Source organism: Budorcas taxicolor, chromosome 15 (assembly GCF_023091745.1).
Source record: "Budorcas taxicolor isolate Tak-1 chromosome 15, Takin1.1, whole genome shotgun sequence".
Taxonomy (NCBI): domain Eukaryota; kingdom Metazoa; phylum Chordata; class Mammalia; order Artiodactyla; family Bovidae; genus Budorcas; species Budorcas taxicolor.
The window spans coordinates 77,959,637-77,978,003 of NC_068924.1; the positions used below are offsets into that span (position 1 = coordinate 77,959,637).

The window sequence follows — 18,367 nt, forward strand, 5'->3', positions numbered from 1 at the left end:
GAGCTCCAGCTAACAGTCTCCTGCATACAAAAGGAGTGTCTCCACTCAAACCCCTCTGGTAGCTTTCTAACTTGCCTGACAGGTCTGTCCGGACCTTTTACAACTGCGCATGTGATTGCTCACAGCCTCCCAACCTCGAGAGGCACAGGAAGCTTAAAACATCCTAGGAACGTAGGGGCTTCTGAGGAGTCAAAATCATTAGAATAGGACTGATTAAGGGTTTCATTGTTGAGCCAATACTTGCTGCCAAGTTTTCATATCTTTTAATGTAACTTTATTTAGTACTTTGAAGGTGATGCAGATTAAGGAAAAACACTAAAGGGAAAATGAGATTAACATTCATTAAGGAAGAGAGCCATAAAGTGTTAACAGGCCTTTTGGCCAGAAGATAATGTAAATCACCTGAGACTTATCAAAAATCAGTTTTCTTCATGCCGGGGGAAAAAAGATTCCAATTGAGGACAATCAGAGGGTTTGATTTCAGTCCCTTACCTTGAAATGACTCATTTGATCATCTCCAACTCCCTGACCCATGAAAGCAGCACCTGCACAAAACTCTATTTCCTTACACACCAGGTAGGTGAGAAATATAACACACGTGGGGCGATGGAAATGGATCTCACAGAAACAAATGTCTCTCCAAACTCACATCTTGGACATCTTTGCTAATCTCTTAAGTGCAAAGCAGAATCTTTAAAGACTCCCTTGTATAATGTCTGTAATCTTGTTCACCTCATTAATTCAGTCTACATCTGTCTAGTGGGAAACTGAAGTAATCAACCAGATAATGAACACCTGAAAATTTGCCATTGAGAGGCCTGAATTACTCATCTAAGCTGGTGACATTAGGCAAAATGATTGGGGGAAAACGCTTCTCTCCACCTCATTATGCTAAGCTACACACACACAGACACACAGACACACACATAAAATGTTATGTAATATGACATCATAATATACAGTTTAAGCTAAGCCTCCCTCTGGCCCCAGTGAGCTTGGATGGTGAGAAATGGAATTCAAGGGAAGAAATATGTGATTTAGAACTTAGTTTCTACCACTGCACACATATTGGGGTTCCCTGATAACATATTGTGTTTAGGGTCTAAGTACTTTAAATATTTCTCTATAAAATCAGAAAATCAGGGTTTAAAAAAAACTAATTACATAAAAAAGGAAAAAATACATTTTTCCTTCTCTCTCTTCTGCTTCCCCAAGGTGAAATTAAGCTCAAAGATATTACTTGTCTTAAGGAGGTAGGAAAAGATTTCCCTCCAGAGAATTTTTAGAGGGAGAAGATAATTAGACTCTTTTTGATAAGATATGCAGATGAATTATGAGTGATTATCTGACACCAAGGTGCAAGCAGCTGCAGAGCTGCTTTCCCCCTGAGCTTGCATCTTAGAGAGGCCATGGTTCTTTGCTTTCTGTCTGTTGTGGAAGAAAACCAGAATGCGACTGTAATGTGGCAGGGGAAACAATGAAAGTCGTATTAATTGTAGAAGGTCAATCTATGGAGCAGGAAAGTGGCCTTTCTTTGAGAAACTCTTTAAATTTTATTTAATTCTTACTCCAAATATGACTAAACAACAACTCCAAATGCCTTCTATATGAGGCAAGTCACACTGTTAAGGTTAAACAAATAACCTGAGAAAGGACCTGAAAAAGTATTTGAAGAGATATAATAGCTGAAAACTTCCCTAACATGAGAAAGGAAACATTCACCTAAGTCCAGGCAGCAGAGTCCCAGGCAGAATAAACCCAAATAGGAACACACTGAGACACATAGTAAGCAAACTGACCAAAATTGAAGGCAAAGAAAAATTATTAAAAGAAACAAGGGAAAAGCAACAAATAATATACAAGGGAAACTCCATACGATTATCAGCTGATTTATCAGCAGAAACTCTAGGTGAAAGGGAGTGGCATGACATATTAAAATAATGAAATGAAAGGCCCTAGAACAAAGAATACTCTAACCAGCAAGGCTCACACTCAAGTTTGATGGAGAAATCAAAAGATTTACAGACAAGCAACAGCTAAGGCAATTCAGCACCAACAGAACAGCTTTGCAAACAAATGTTAAAGGAACTTCATGACATATTAAAATAATGAAATGAAAGGCCCTAGAACAAAGAATACTCTAACCAGCAAGGCTCACACTCAAGTTTGATGGAGAAATCAAAAGATTTACAGACAAGCAACAGCTAAGGCAATTCAGCACCAACAGAACAGCTTTGCAAACAAATGTTAAAGGAACTTCTCTAAGCACACACACACACACAAACAGAAACAAGAAAATTACAAATGGAAAAGCTCCCCAGTAAAGGCAAACATAGAGTTGTTGCCATTGTTTAGTTGCCAACTTGTGCCTGATTCCTTGTGACCTCATGGACTGAAGAATGCCAGGCTTCCCTGTCTTCACTATCTGTCGGAGTTTGCTCAAACTCCTGTTCATTGAGTCAATGATGCCATCCAACCATCTTATCCTCTGTTCCCCCTTCTTCTCCTGCCCTCAATCTTTCCCAGCACCAGGATCTTTTCCAACGACTTGGCTCTTTCCATCAGGTGGCCAAAGTATTGGAGTTTAGGCTTCAGTATCAGTCCTTCCAATGAGGGATTTCCTTAAGAATTTCCTCTCCATTCCCCTCCAATGAGTTGATTTCCTTTAGGACTGACTGGTTTGATTTCCTTGATGTCCAAGGGACTCTCAAGAGTCTTCTCCAACACCACAGTTTGAAAACATCAGTTCTTCGATGCTCAACCTACATTATGGCCCAACTCCACATTTCTGCCTGAATACTGGAAAGGTGTGAAATCATTTGCACACAAATATAATAAGAAAGGCAGCAACTGTGATAGAGGAGAGAAGAAATGCAGTATATTGGAAATGCATTTAGAATTAAAAGACCAACAACTTGAAGCAACCTTGTTTATATATAGACTGCTATATCAAAACCTCATGGTCACCTGAAACCAAAAATCTATTGGGTTGGCCAAAGAGTTCATTCAGGTCTTCAGACAAATCCAAATGAACACTTTGGCCAACCCAATACAACAGATACAAACACAAATAAAGAAAAAGGAACTCAAACATGACACTAAAGTTAGCCATCAAATCACAACAGAAGAGGGGAAAAGAGGAAAGGAGGGGGAAAGGCCTACAGAAACAAATCCAAAACAATTACCAAAAATGGTAATAAGAACACGGATATCAATAATTACTTTAAACATAAATAGATTAACTGCTCCAACCAAAAGGCACAGACTGGTTGAATGGATAAAAACACAAGACCTGTATACACGTTGTCTTTAAGAGATCCACTTCAGTCCTAGGGACAAATACAGACAGAAAGTGAAGAAATGGAAAAGGGGGGTCCATGCACATGTGAATCAAAGGAAAGGTGCAGTGGCAATACTCACATGAGACAAAATAGACATTAGAATAAAGACCATTAAAAAAGATAAAGAAGGACACTACATAATGATCAAGTGATCAACCCAAGAAGAAGATACAATAATTGTAAACACCTATACACACCCACCATAAGAGCATCCCAATACATAAGTCAAATACAGCCAGAAAAGGAGAAGGGAAAATGACAGTAACACATTAATAGACAGATCATCCAGAAAACAAGGAAACACAGAACTTAAGTAGCTTGTTAAGCCAGATAGACATAATCGATACTTACAGAGCATTCCACTCAAAAGTAGCAGAATACACATTCTTCTCATGTGCACAAGGGAACATTCTCCAAGATTCACCACATGCTGGGCCACAAAGCAAACCTCAGTAAATTTAAGAAAATCAAAATCACATCACGCATCTGCCCCAACCACAATACTGTGAGATTAGATATCAACTACTAGAGGAAAAAAAAAAATTGTAAAGCAGGTGGAGGCTAAATAACATGCTACTAAACAACTAGTGGATCACAGAAGAAATAAAACAGAAAATCAAACAACACTTGGAGACAAATGAAAATGAAAGCACAGTCATCCAAAACGTATAGGATGCAGAAAAGCAGTTCTAAGAGGAAAACCTGCAGCGATACAGTCTCACCTCAGGAAGGGAGGAAAATCACAGACCTGAGAAAGCCTGACATCATACTTAAAGGACTAGAGAAAGAACAAGCAAAACTCAAAGGAAAACCTGCAGTGATACAGTCTCACCTCAGGAAGGAAGGAAGATCACAGACCTGGGAAAACCTGACATTATACTTAAAGGACTAGAGAAAGAACAAGCAAAAAAAGTAGCAGAAGGGAAGAAACCAAAAAGATCAGGACAAAAATAAATGAAATAGAAAGGAAGAAAACGATAGAAAAAAACTCAGTGAAACTAGAAGTGGTTCTTTCAGAAGATAAACAAAGTTGATAAACCTCTAGCCAGACTCATCAAGAAAAAAAGGAAGGGGGCCCAAACTGATGAAGAGATAAATGAAAAGGAAGTTACAACAGACACCCTAGAAATAAAAAGAATCATAAGAGACTATTGCAAGCAACTACAAACAACATGCCAATAAAATGGACAACCTAGAATAAGTGGACGAGTTCTTAGAAATGAACAATCTCCCAAGACTGAAGCATGATGAAACAGAAAATATAAACAGACTAATCACAAGTGCTGGCATTGAGACTATGATCATAAACCTCCCCGTATGCCACATTCTCATCTATTCATCTACCTATGGATGGGCATATAGGGTGCTTCCATAGCTTGGCAACTATAAACAATGCTGCAGTGACCATTCCGGTGCACATATCGTTTTGGAATTCGCGGTTTTGTTTTCCTTGGGTATATACCCAGGAGTAAAATTAATGGTTAATGTGGTAGTTCTACTTTTACTTGTTTTTTTGTTTGTTTGTTTTGTTTTGTTTTGTTTCCCATAGGTGTCACAATTGAAGAAAGATTCCTTTCTGAAATATCCAATGGCTCTGCTCAAACTCAGGGGGAAAGTTGGAGGGTCATTAGGATGCAGGTTGACAATAAACTGCTATGTAACAAAATTAGTCATAGTGGAATAACACTGTGTCAAAACAGAAACAGCTTCAGCTATGAAGCCAACCATAACCAAGTTCAAATCCTAGTTGAGTCACTTTCCAGCTATGTTACTTTGAGCTGTTCATATCTATTCTGAAACTCATCTGCAATGGGGCTAAGGATCAACTGTTAAGACTGACTGAGAAATTGCAATTAACATTTTGAAACACAGCAGTTGTGCAACAAAAGGTAAAAACAACTATGAGAATCAGAAGGTCAACTGCAGTGCTGAATGCAAAGGCATGAATCTGCCACTTGAAACAGCAAATGCTTCTTAGAAAACCATAGTTTGGGTCTTTAGTTTGTCACCTGAAGAGTTTGTTAGGCCGTCAGAAATCACCTTTTGCCCTTCATGAGAATTTACTTAGCAGATTTTGCAATTATCATCAGACTTAAAGATTATGTAAATGATACAAGAATGTTAACAGCACATCAGAAGATAAATGAGTGCACCTAGCATTAAAGACCTAAGGACACTCCTCATCAGGTGAGAAAGAACAATCAGGGATAACACTGACATCAGTCACAAGGCTTGGCACTGCTAAGGTGAGATAGGAGCTGGGGGGTTAGTTTAAGTGGGACTTGCACTCACCCCCTTCATCTCCATCACAGAAAGTATATATGACAGGGTAGAGCGTGCACAGCGCTGGGTCTTAGCTTTCCACTGAACCAGTCATTCACTCTGTAAGCAAATACTGAACACTAGTTAGTGCCTGCTTTGAAAAACGCAGACGTGAGAAAGGCATGCTCCCTGCCTTCAAACCATCGCTGATCTAGAGGAGGAGAGAGACAACCAAGGTGACGGCAACACGAACAAGACGCGACCAAAGCGGAGACCTCGCCGCGGGAAGGGATAGCGGGGCACAAACGAGGAGCTTCAGCTCCATCGAGACTGAGCACGAGGCAGCGGAAGCGTATGCTTCAACCGAACTCAAGAATGAGCAGGAGTACCCTGGAAAGGCAGGGTGGTGGGGACTAACCTGGGCGTGGTGACTTCTTTGTGACGTCACACATAGACCTTAACAGGAGTGCAGAAAGTCTAGGAGGGGGGCAGATGGGAAACCACTGTGAGCAGAGATCACACACCCTGCCTTTCCTGTGTATCCTCTAAGAAGGCCAAGCAGGATGATTGGCACATATGTCTACAGGAGATAAATATTTATTATGAAATGTCATATTATCTGAAGATTTAATTTGATATATAACAGTCACACGTATTTATTATGAAATCTCATTTCATCTGAAGATTTAATCCCATATATAACAGAGACAAGTATTTATTATGAAATCTCATATTATCTGAGGATTTAATCCCACACTCAATAGAGCAGAATCATAAGTACATTTTGTCTATGGTTAAGGGAGAAAAGTGAAGACCCAACTTTACCAGAGCAAGGAAAACAGACAGGGCTTCTTTTTATCTAAGAGCCAGAAGGAATCTCAGATATTCTCCGATGCAATGTTCAATGATCAGCCAAAAAAATAGCTTTTGATTTATAAGTCAGTATTCTTTGGGATCCCTGAGTCCTTGAGAACAGCATTAATGCATCACTCAATGTGAGATAAGGACATGGAGACCTCAAAAAGAAGAATGGTTGTGCAATGCATCCAGCTAATCAGCAATGTTCAAACTACCGTGCAATTGCACTCATTTCACAAGCTAGCAAGGTAATGCACAAAATCCTTCCAGCAAGTCTTCAGCAGTATGTGAACCAAGCAGGACTAAATGTACAAGCTGGATTTAGAAAAGGCAGAGGAACTAGAGATCAAATTATCAAAAGCTGTTGGATCATAGATAAAGCAAGGGAATTCCAGAAAAACATCTACTTCTGCTTCATTGACTACACTGAAGCCTTTGACTGTGTGGATCACAACTGCGGGTAATTCTTAAAGAGATGGGAATACTAGACCATATTACCTGCTTCCTGTATGTAGGACAAGAAATAACAGAATGCGATGGAGAAATGCACTGGTTCAAAATAGGAAAAAGTACATCACGGCTGTTTATTTTCACCCTGCTTATTTCACTTCTCTGCAGAGAATATCATGTGAAATGCCAGGCTGGATGAATGACAAGCCAGAATTAAGATTGCCAGGAGAAATAACAACCTCATGCATGCAGAGGATATCATTCTAATGGCAGAAAGAGAAGAGGAACTAAAGAGCCTCTTGATGAAAGTGAGAGAGTGAAAAAGCTGGCTTAAAATTCAACATTCAAAAGATGAAGATCATGGCATACAGTTTCATCACTTCATGGTAAACAGAGGAGGAAAAAGTAGAAACAGTGACAGATTTTATTTTCTTGGGCTCCAAAATCACTGCAAATGATGACTGCAGCCTCAAAAGTAAAAGATACTTGTTCCTTGAAAGAATAGCTATGACAAACCTAGACAGTGTCTTAAAAAGCAGAGACCACTTTGCCAACAAAGGTCCATACAGTCAAACTATGATTTTGCCAGTAGTCATGTATGGATGTGAGAGTTGGACCATAAAGAAGGTTGAGCACCAAAGAATTGATGTTTTTGAACTGTGGTTTTAGAGAAGCCTCTTGAGAGTCCCTTGTACAGCAAAGAGATCAAACCAATCAGTCCTAAAGGAAATCAGCCCTGAATATTCATTGGAAAGACTAATGCTGAAGTTGAAGCTCCGATACTCTGGCCACCTGATGTGAAAAGCTGACTCATTGGAAAAGACCCTGATGCTGGGAGAGATGGAAGGCAGGAGGAGAAGGGGATGACAGAGGATGAGATGGTTGGATGGCATCACTGTCACAATGGACATGAGTTGGAGCAAACTCCAGGAGATAGTGAAGGACAGGAAGCCTGGGGTGCTGCAGTCAGTGGGGTCACAAAGAGTTGGACGCGACTGAGTGAACAACAACAACAACAATTAATAATGAGGGTTAAAACCCAGGTGCCTTGATTAATATTTGCTTTATCACAGTTTAGGCACCACCTTTTTGAATAGGCAACCGCCAGCACCATGACTCTCACAATCTCTAATTACAGACCCATTCACAGTTCTCAATGGTGCAATTTATGTTTATGGGCAGAGTTTCAGCTTCCAGTTTATCTTGAATAAAACTAAGTCTGTGGAAAGCAAACAGAAAGTGTCAGGATAAATGAGGCCAGCCTACAATGATGAAAAGAGGGTTTTTTAAAAACCCACATTCTTTGGCCTTGTCATATTGCTGATTCGTGCCTTCACACATGAAAGCGGGGTTTGTCTTACATTCTGATTAGATGGTACCTTAAACTTCTGAGCCAAAAGTCGGAATTGTTTTCTTCGTTGAAGGATGGTGGTAACTGATTTTTCGCCAGGAAACTGTAAAAGCAGAGCCATCAGTTTGCGCTGCTCTTTACCTCCGTCCGACCCTCTCATCAGCAGTCCCTGACGAATGGCAGATTGATGTTATCTGAAGCACTCTTGATGGAACAAGGAGTCTAGTACTAGACCTGGGGGATGAATGAACCATCGGGTGTGGCCATTCAAGAAGCTCTGAAAACCTATTTGTTCAGTAAAATCATCTGGGAGACCTAGAAAATGCAGAATCTGGAAACCCCGTCTTGAACTAACTGGATCAGAATTTCCACAGGCTGATACCCAGAATTCAACGTTTACTAAAGCTTTCCCGGTAACTCATAATTATCTAGTCCACCCAAGTAAATTTTTGCAACATTTTTTAGAACATAAGATTCTAAGTTCAAATGATGGCATCAACTATGGCAATCAATTCTAATCCTACATGAGATATAAGAACTAGACCTGCTGTCCTTTTCCTTCCTCCAGGTATTTCATCTTTATAGGACCCTGCCTATTTATTCATTAAACAAATAATTATGAAATACCTATTCTGCTAGACTTGAGAATATGATAGTGGGCACAATAAAAATGATTATTTTCTCATGGAGCCTATTGCTCTCAGTCACTAGAATACTACAAGAGATCTATCCAGGAAATTTTCCTGAATTTATATCTTGACATTTTTTAATCTCACTTTTTGCACTTGCTACAGATAAGCCTTTGGGCTTCCTGGTCCAAGTCGTGGAGAGCAACTGTGGTCAATAGCTCTTAAAATTACATATCCTCCACTCAAGATAATAGCTGATTCCAAAAGAAGTTCTCTGGCTCAGCTGGAGCTGAGTAGCTCTCCTGAATCATCCTCTGTGGCTTCGAGGAGAAGGGTCACATTACAGAGACAGAGTTGCTCCAATTGAACTACATCATCAGAGGCTGGCGCAATTCTATTAGCAAGAGATGACAGATAGACAATTAAATACATTTCAACAGCACTTCTCTGAGGACAATTCATTTGAGCTGCTTACTGTCTGGATTTTGGCTCTGCTCAAATAATTAAGCTCTTATAGTCATTCTTTCATTATTCACTCATAAAACATTTACTATACATTGACCCAGTCCAAAAGATAAAAAGAATCAAGAATTGTGTAGAGATTAGCAGTTAAGGCAAACAGGCACATAATGAACATGAGTGTTTAGCGAAATATTCTAAGTACTAAGAAAACACAAGAGACTTAAAGATATCTTCATATGTTTCCTTAAAAGAGTCTTAATGGCTATATAGATATTGTCCTGGCCAGGTAAAGTGAGAAGGTTCCCAAACAAAGTATACTGTAGAAACAAAGGTTTCTGTGCAGCAGAAGGAAGTTTCACAGTTGAGAAGTGAAACTATGGCTAGAAGACTAGTCATTGTGAAAGTGATTTGCCTGCCCTGCCACTGTGAGCTGTGAAAATAAGAGCAAGTTACTAAAGCATTTAGTGCTTGTCCCATAGGATTGTTGTGAGGATTAACTTTTCTAATGCACGTGAAGGGTTTAGAATACTGCTGGCACATCTTTGGTGCTTAATAAACGTTTTCTTATTGTTACCACTGTCAAATCATCATCACCATTATTTCAAACAAAAGTGCTATTCCTGGGGGTTTTCTTTTACTTGTGAGAGGAGAGCCCATTTCGTTTATCATCATACCACAAATATCATGATTCAGATATGGCCCAGGTGCCAAGGAGTAAGTTCAAAGATCACATACATTCAGTTGCTGATAAGGTCATGGTAGATGCCATAGGCTTAGCTGAGGAAATTCCATTCTTCAAAAAACCACATGCTGTTTTTACATAATCATATACTCCCACCAAGAATTACCAATTCTACTTGGTGTCATAAAAGATTTCTACTGGCTCTATCTGTCATTCAGCCCAGTCCCGACCATGGAGTCCATAAACCGGAATCCAACTTCATTCTTTCAGAATAATATTCCAAAGCACGAACCAATCTCAAAAACACAACTCCACACCACAGAGACAGCTAAATTCCAACTTTAGAATTATTTCCTGTGTATTCTTAAGACTTTGGCTCAAGAGATGAGACTCCCTTAGGTTTTAGTAAGAGTTAGAGAATTGTTTCTATTCCTGCCAATCCTTTATCTCTTCAATTACCAACCATGAGGACATTATCATTTTGAGCCAGAAAAATCCATCCCCAAACCACTATCTTTGTGGATTCTTTTATTTCTAGCTTTGCCAAGGACCCCAACCTTGCTTCTTCTGTACAAATAGGGCTCTTTCTATTAAAATTTGCCAGTCACTGTCTAGGTGGTTAGAACGCAGATATAAAGGCCATGATCCTTAGTAAGTGTCCCTGGGTGAAACTCAGGTGATTAAAATGAACACATACAACATTGCAGGAACCAGCACAAGGCCGGCACAAAATAGATGCTCAACGTGAGCATGTTCAGATGAATTTTGTCTCTTACACTGAGCCATAAGACGCTAATTATATTTGATTGGCTTGACGTTTAAAACACAGCAAGTATATGTGATTCAACCTAATGAGGGGTCTGATGGGATTAATCATTGGGTATTGTTGGAGTATGAGGAAATAGCTACCTGGACTAAAGATTTGGCTTTTAAAAATTCAACTTTTTTCCTTGTTAGAAAAGCAATATATCAGAGAAGAATCTTAAAGAATAAGTTCATTTGCACAATTTCTCCACTTTAAGTGCCACTCCTCATGTGCAATCCATCATCACCTCTCCCTCGGAGTACTGCAAGAGCTTCTTAACTGGCTTCTCTGCTTTCATTCTTCTTGCACTTGGGCAGGAACTTGGGTGAGCATACATGTACACATGTACAATGGACATGAGTTTGAGCAAGCTCTGGGAGACATCAAAGGACAGGGAAGCCTGGTGTGCTGCAGTCCATGGGGTCACAAAGAGGTGGACACGACTGAGCAACTGAACAGCATAAAAGAAAAACTGAACACATAGGTGACTTCCCTGGTGCTCTAGCAGTTAGGGATTTGCCTGCCGATGCCGCGGACACAGATTCAATCCCTTGTCCAGGAGGATCCCACATGCCATGGAATAACTAAGCCACAGCAACACCACAACTACTGAGCCCACACTCTAGGGCCAACAAGACAGCTGCCAAAGCCTGTGTGCCTGGAGTCCATACTGCACAGCAAGAGAAGCCACTTCAACAAAGAGCATCCCTTGTTCACGGCAACTAGAGAAAGCCCGTGCTAGGCAATGAAGACCAAGCACATCGAAAAATAAAATAAATAAATAACTAAAAATAAACAAACGGGGCCTACGTAAAAGCTTTCCACAGCAAAGGAAACCACCAACAGAACAAAAAAGACAACTTACTGAATGTAAGAAAATATTTGCAAATGATATGAGCAAAAAGGGATCTAAACAATGTTTGGGAACACATGTAAGAATTAAAGATTTTAAAATTAAAAAAAAATAAAAATAAAATAAATAAAAAAAAAAATAAAAAAATAAACAACATAAACGGCTCATACAACTCAACCTCCAAAAAACAAACAACTCAGTTAAAAATATGGGCAGAAGAAATGAATAGACATTATTCCAAAGAAGACATGCAGGCGGCCAACAGATACATGAAAAGATGCCCAACATCGTTAGTCATCAGGGAAATGCAAATGAAAGCCACAATGAGGATTAAAGAAAAGGAAAAAAGAAAAGACAAAACCTCAAATTGTAAATAGAAACAAGAACAAAGTAACATATACACAAAAGAAATGAAAACAGAACCAAAAACAAAACAAAACACAAGAGAACTAAAGAAACCAAAAAAGAAATCAAACAATTTTTAAAAAGCTAAAATAAATAAATAAAATCAAAGCAGAGTGCCAACTGAAGAATAAAGCAAAGAAAACAAAACAGACAAAAATTATCAGAAATCATTAAAAGATAATTAAAATGATTGAAAGATGAAATCTTCACACTTTTGGAAATAGGCATGGGCTTCCCTGGTGGCTCAGATGGCAAAACATCTGCCCACAACTCAGGGGAGACCCAGGTTAAGTCCCTGGATTGGGAAGATCCCGTGGAGAAGGAGATGGCAACCCATTCCAGTATTCTTGCCTGGAAAATCCCATGGACAGAGGACCCTGGTAGGCTACAGTCCATGGGGTTGCAAAGACTTGGGCACCACTGAGCAACTTCACGTTCTTGAGAATATTATACTAAGTGAAAAAAATCAAGCAGAGAAAGACAGCTACCATACGACTTCACTCCTTTCTGGATACAAACGTGAAATGTTAAAAACAAACATGCAGTGCAGTGGCTCCTCGAGTGGGAGTGCTGGGAGGATGGTAGAATGGGTAAAGGTCAACTGCATGGCGACTGATGGAAAATAAAACTTTTGGTGGTGAGCATGCTGTACTGCTTCAGAAGTTGAATTATATTATAATTTCCCACACCTGAAATTTATATAATGTTGTAAACCAATGTAAGCTGAATAGAGTGTTACAAACATTTTAAAGTCAAAAATGCTTTTTTCAGAAATTTAAAACCCTTAGGGAGAAATAACAGCTGTCAAAAGAACAATTTGCTGTATGACTGAGGGAATTCAAACAGGGGTTCTATGACAGTCTGAAAGGGTGGGATGGAGAGGGAGACACAAAGGATATGGTCATACCTGTGGCTGATTCTTGTTGATGTATGACAGAAAGCCACAAAATTCTGTAAAGCAATTATCCTTCAGTTCAAACTTTTTAAAAAAAAAATTTTTAAGTAATCTGAGAAAAGAAGAATAAAAGGAAAATTTCCAATCTTAACAACAACAAAGAAAGAACATTTCCCAATTCCAGGAGGCGTTCATAGCCTCCTAGAGGTTTTGCAAGTTTCTGCTCATGTGTTGAATTAAAACAACTCTTCCTTTCAATGGGGGAGAGCTAATGAGCCTGACCCAGCATGATGCCAGTGCAGACAGTCAGCAAAGGAGGAGCCAGCCCCTCCTCCCAGGGGTCAGGCCACACCATCCTCTGGGCTGTGATTGGCTCCAGCTCTTGACTAAGGGACACTTAATGATGGATAAGAACTCTGCTAAAAGATCAGCCAGCAGAGAGAAGAGAGAAAGGTAGACCAACATTCTGGAGTGCGGGGAAAGGTAGTACAGTCTTCATCAGGACAAAAAAGACACAGGACAGAGAAGTGAGAGGCTGGGAAGGAGCTCACCATCAGGTTTGCCAAGAGTCAAGTAGGCTAAACAGTTTTCTGTGTAGGCTTACTTCACAGGAGAGGGAAAAGGTCATTCTGTAGTTCAGTCAGGTGAGAATTAGAAATTCCAGGTGTCAAGCCAGAAATTCTAAAAGTACAAAGACAATGACATTTGAAGAAAAGCCTGAGGGCAATGGGAGCCTCATAGATGAGAACCAGCTGGACCTAGGTGCGAAGCATCAGCCAAATGGGAATCCAGGAGCAAGTGGGAAAGCCAAGCTCTCTGCAAGGCAGGAGGCGAATGCAAAGTGCGACTTGCCCAGAAAAAGCCTCAACACATACACCTGGCAGGAGATCCAGAGACACAATCAGAAGACTGATCAGTGGCTGGTGATCAATCGCAAGGTCTACGATGTTACTGGCTGGGCAGACCGGCATCCCGGTGGGCGGCAGGTCCTCCACTACTACGCTGGGGAAGATGCCACGGTAAGGTGCTCAAAGCCTGCCCTCTCGCTCTCTGTTCCAGCTGCTGGGTGGCTGGGACCTTGGCTGTCTTTCCAAAAGCATTTCAACTATGTGTTCAAGCTCCATGATCACTCATCTCCTCCCAAACCAATTTTCTAGGATTCCTATCCAGCAAAAACTTGAAAGCTAATTGCACTAGGTTTGGGGTGGGCTCACATGCTGACAGTAGATACTATGTATATTGCAGGTTTTGGGTTTTGTTCTTGGCATTATGTTTTTGTTTTATTTGTTTTGTTTTGAAATGTAGTTATTGTCTTATAAGAAGAAAATTACAAATAGGTGAGCAAAATCTGGGAAAAACGTCTTCACCCAAGTAGAAATTTCTCAGACTACTAACAACTGGGGTGCGTGAGGTAGACAGCAGTCCATCTGGCGAGCATCAGAATGTTGAGCGGTGTTTGAAGCATACAGTGACACAGGCTTTTAGACTTTGTAGAGCTCTTTTTAGTCATGCAGTTCATTCAGTGGGATACAGGTAATACAGCCCACTTTTATGGAAGAAGTAACTGAAATCAGAGTGGTTAAGTGACTGACTCAAGTTCACCAAGCCAGCAGATCTCAGATTCAAAACACTTATCTTTCTTAACTTTCAGTCTTAACCACTTTCCTTCACTGGTTTTCCTCATAACTCTCCTCCACCAAAATAGCTGAAAAAAATAGACTTTCAATGGATGCCTAACATACCATGCATCATGCATGTTAAGTAGCTTTCAGTTCAGTTCAGCCGCTCAGTCATGTCTGACTCTTTGCGACCTCATGAATTGCAGCATGCCAGGCCTCCTTGTCCATCACCAACTCCCGGAGTTCGCTCAAACTCATGTCCATCGAGTCGGTGATGCCATCCAGCCATCCCATCCTCTGTCGTCCCCTTTTCCTCCTGCCCCCAATCCCTCCCAGCATCAGAGTCTTTTCCAATGAGTCAACTCTTCGCATGAGGTGCCCAAAGTATTGGAGTTTTAGCTTTAGCATCAGTCCTTCCAAAGAACACCCAGGACTGATCTCCTTTAGAATGGACTGGTTGGATCTCCTTGCAGTCCAAGGGACTCTCAAGAGTCTTCTCCAACACCACAGTTCAAAAGCATCAATTCTTCGGCCCTCAGCTTTCTTCACAGTCCAGCGCTCACATCCATACAGCCACATTCAACTCTTTGCGACCCTATGGACCACATCCCGCCTGGCACCTCTGTCCTTGGGATCCTCCAGACATGAATACTGAAGCGCGTTGCCATGCTCTTTTCCAGGGGATCTTCCTGACCCAGGGATCGAACCTGTATCTCTTACCTCTCCAGCAATGGCAGGAGTGTTCTTTACCATCAGCACCACTTGGGAAGCCCTAAGATACCACAGACACATTCAAAGGCATGGCCTCACTTAAACCTCACCATAAGGAAAGTGAATGGTATTCCCATATTAAAGATGAAAAAAACTGATGCTAACACATGAAAATAATGTATCTCACAGTCCACAAATAACAGCAACAAATTTTAATAATCAGATAGGTTTTTAACCATAAAGCCCTTGATAGCTGATCTTAAAAATAAAATTTCCATTTAATATTGAAGAAGGAGGTTTCTCAATCCTTAAATATATTTAGGACTCCCTTCTAAAATATTCTATAAGAAAGTTGGTTTTAGCCCAATTAGGAACTTTTTCTCCATATTATACACACGAAGAAATGGAGAATAAAAGGTGTTAAATAAACTAATTCAAGATCAGAAAATTAGCATATTATCGAGTAGAAATTTAAACAGATTATTTTTATGTTACCCTTATGGTTTTCATGTTAGTATATAATTTTTCCAACTGGTTTCAAAGCATAGGACTAAAAATATTGATTCATGAAGCTCTGCTCTGTGAGTGTTACCTGACTGATAAAAACAGAATACACAAGCATACGGCAAGCTTGCAAAGTAAGAAAGATTTTGGGTTTTGACGCTAGCAACATCTTCTTTCCCCAATTCTCATTTTCTCCAAATTTCTCAACTTCTCTGTCTAATCAGGGTCTTCTACCATCTTCTTGTCTTGATTCTGTAGTCAGAGGAATGCCTTTATGAACACACCCTTCCACATCTCCACCACTCCAATCTGATCTGATATTTTTAAAGCAAAGCTCAACCTTTTCCTGGGAAAGTGTGCATGAGCTTGTAGTCCAGGATGGGAGTCTCACATGTGTCAGGAAGACCCTAGGAAGCCAGAGAGCTGAAGATAGAAGAAGCCAAGTGACAGGCATTTGTGTAAGAATTGAGAGAAAAATTAACAAAAATAAAGGGAAAAAATACTTGTTGACGAATAACAGAAAATCACAAAATTCTGTAAAGCAATTCTACTTCAATTAAAAAAAAAATAAAGTGGCAAAGAAAGAGGGAAAAAATACCACAGATCTCATCTCCACAACACAAAGAAAATATGGACGATGCTTTTCTAACACAAGTCACAGAATCAGCTCAGAGGATGTGTTAGAAAAATATGTACCTTCAACCACCTTGAATATAACTGGTAGATGTAGCTTGCAGAAAGCAGGTCAGCTAATGAATTTGCAATTTGCTTGTGAGTTTTTATCTCCCAGAAGTTAGAGAAAGACCACGATTCTGCATCCAATTCTAGTCAACAAGGAAGAATTGATTAATAAAATAGAAACAATCAGAACCTGTGGGAAAATACCCATGACACCTCAGGATTAGTGCCTTAAGGATGAACACCCTGAGCATGGTCAGTCATGTACCCTAGACTTTTAGAAGGCAGATCCAGAATGTTCAGAGGAAAGTCCCCAGTGGATGATGGCTAGAGAAGATGGAAGGGTGCCAGGAGAATTCTGACAACTGTGGTATTCCATGGCCACTCAGAGTCCATGGAGCCTGAGGTGTGGTATACTGGTTAGATAAGCCTGGGAAGGTCCCTGAAATGCTCTGGAACTCAGCTTCATCATCTGCATAATGGGAATGACCTTACCCATCTAATTAGTAAATGAGACTAAAGCTTGTAAAGTGTTTAGCATAATGCCAGACACCCTTTTCATTAAACCATAGATATTGTTATTTGTATCACACGTCCATAGACTCAGAGGTATGCTTAACATTTCCTGTTTACCACCTGCTTAGAAATCCTGATTGTTTGCTGCCAACTCTTTGGGAACAGAGGAGTATGTGGTGGGGAAACGGCGAGACTCTAGTTAGAGAACCTGAGGTCAGATGCTGTCTCTCTACAGCCTAAAAAGTGTTTGCAGGTGGTGCCCTGAAAGGCAAATGTGCACCAAATATGATCTCTGTGCACAAGCCCTGGACCATAGCTGCACCTGCCCAGAGGGGGGCATCTTTCCTTATTTACATAGAAACTCTTCTCCAAGCGTCCATCCTTCTCATGAAAAGTACATAATGATACCAAGGTAGCTTGTTCCATAGAGTCACTCATTCATTCATTCATTCATTCATTCATGTGGTCAATCATTCTAAAACTTTTTGAGGTGTCCAGTCTAATGATTAAGAGTACAAATTTTGGCATGAAAGAGGTGTGGTTTGCATCTTGTCTCTACTACTTACTAGGAATGTCCTGAGGAGCTTGCTGAAGCCTTGGAGCCTCAGCTCCTTTATCTAGAAAGTGGGATAATGATACTTCTATCTTAGTATGGATGTCAAAGTCAGCAGAGATAAAATAAAGGTCTTCTTTTTATACCTGGCACAGATTAAACACTCAAAAATGACATTTATTATTCCTTAGTTATTCTGAGATAAGTTGTCATTTTGTCCAAAGAATTTTACTGAGTTAGTTAGTTAGTTCAGTTGCTCAGTCATGTCTGACTCTTTGCCACCCCATGGACTGCAGCACGCCAGGCCTCCCTGTCCATCACCAACTCACAGAGTTTACTTAAACTCATGTCCATTGAGTCAGTGATGCCCTTCAACCATCTCATTCTCTGTCATCCCCTTCTCCTCCCACCTTCAGTCTTTCCTAGCATCAGGGTCTTATCAAATGAGTCAGTTCTTCGCATCAGGTGGCCAAAGTATTGGACTTTCAGCTTCAACATCAGTCCTTCCAAAGAATATCCAGGACTGATTTCCTTTAGGATGGACTGGTTGGATCTCCTCGCAGTCCAAGGGACTCTCAAGAGTCTTCTCCAACACCATAGTTCAAAAGTATCAATTCGTCAGCGCTCAGCTTTCTTTATAGCCCACTCACACATCCATACATGACTACTGGGAAAAAATCATAGACTTGACTAGATGGACCTTTGTTGGCAGAGTAACCTCTCTGCTTTTTAATATGCTGTCTACGTTGGTCATAACTTTTTACCCAAGGAGTAAGCGTCTTTTAATTTCATG

General features: G+C 40.3%; 1 protein-coding gene across 1 annotated transcript in view; it reads left to right on the forward strand.

The window, feature by feature from the left end:
• The first annotated feature begins 13,691 nt into the window (after positions 1–13,691).
• LOC128059980 (fatty acid desaturase 2-like protein FADS2B) overlaps positions 13,692–18,367 on the forward strand; it is a 42,019-nt gene continuing 37,343 nt past the window's right edge. Inside the window, exon 1 of the mRNA XM_052652205.1 lies at positions 13,692–14,012. Within this exon, the coding sequence (XP_052508165.1) occupies positions 13,692–14,012 (321 nt within the window). The remainder of the gene's footprint in view (positions 14,013–18,367) is intronic.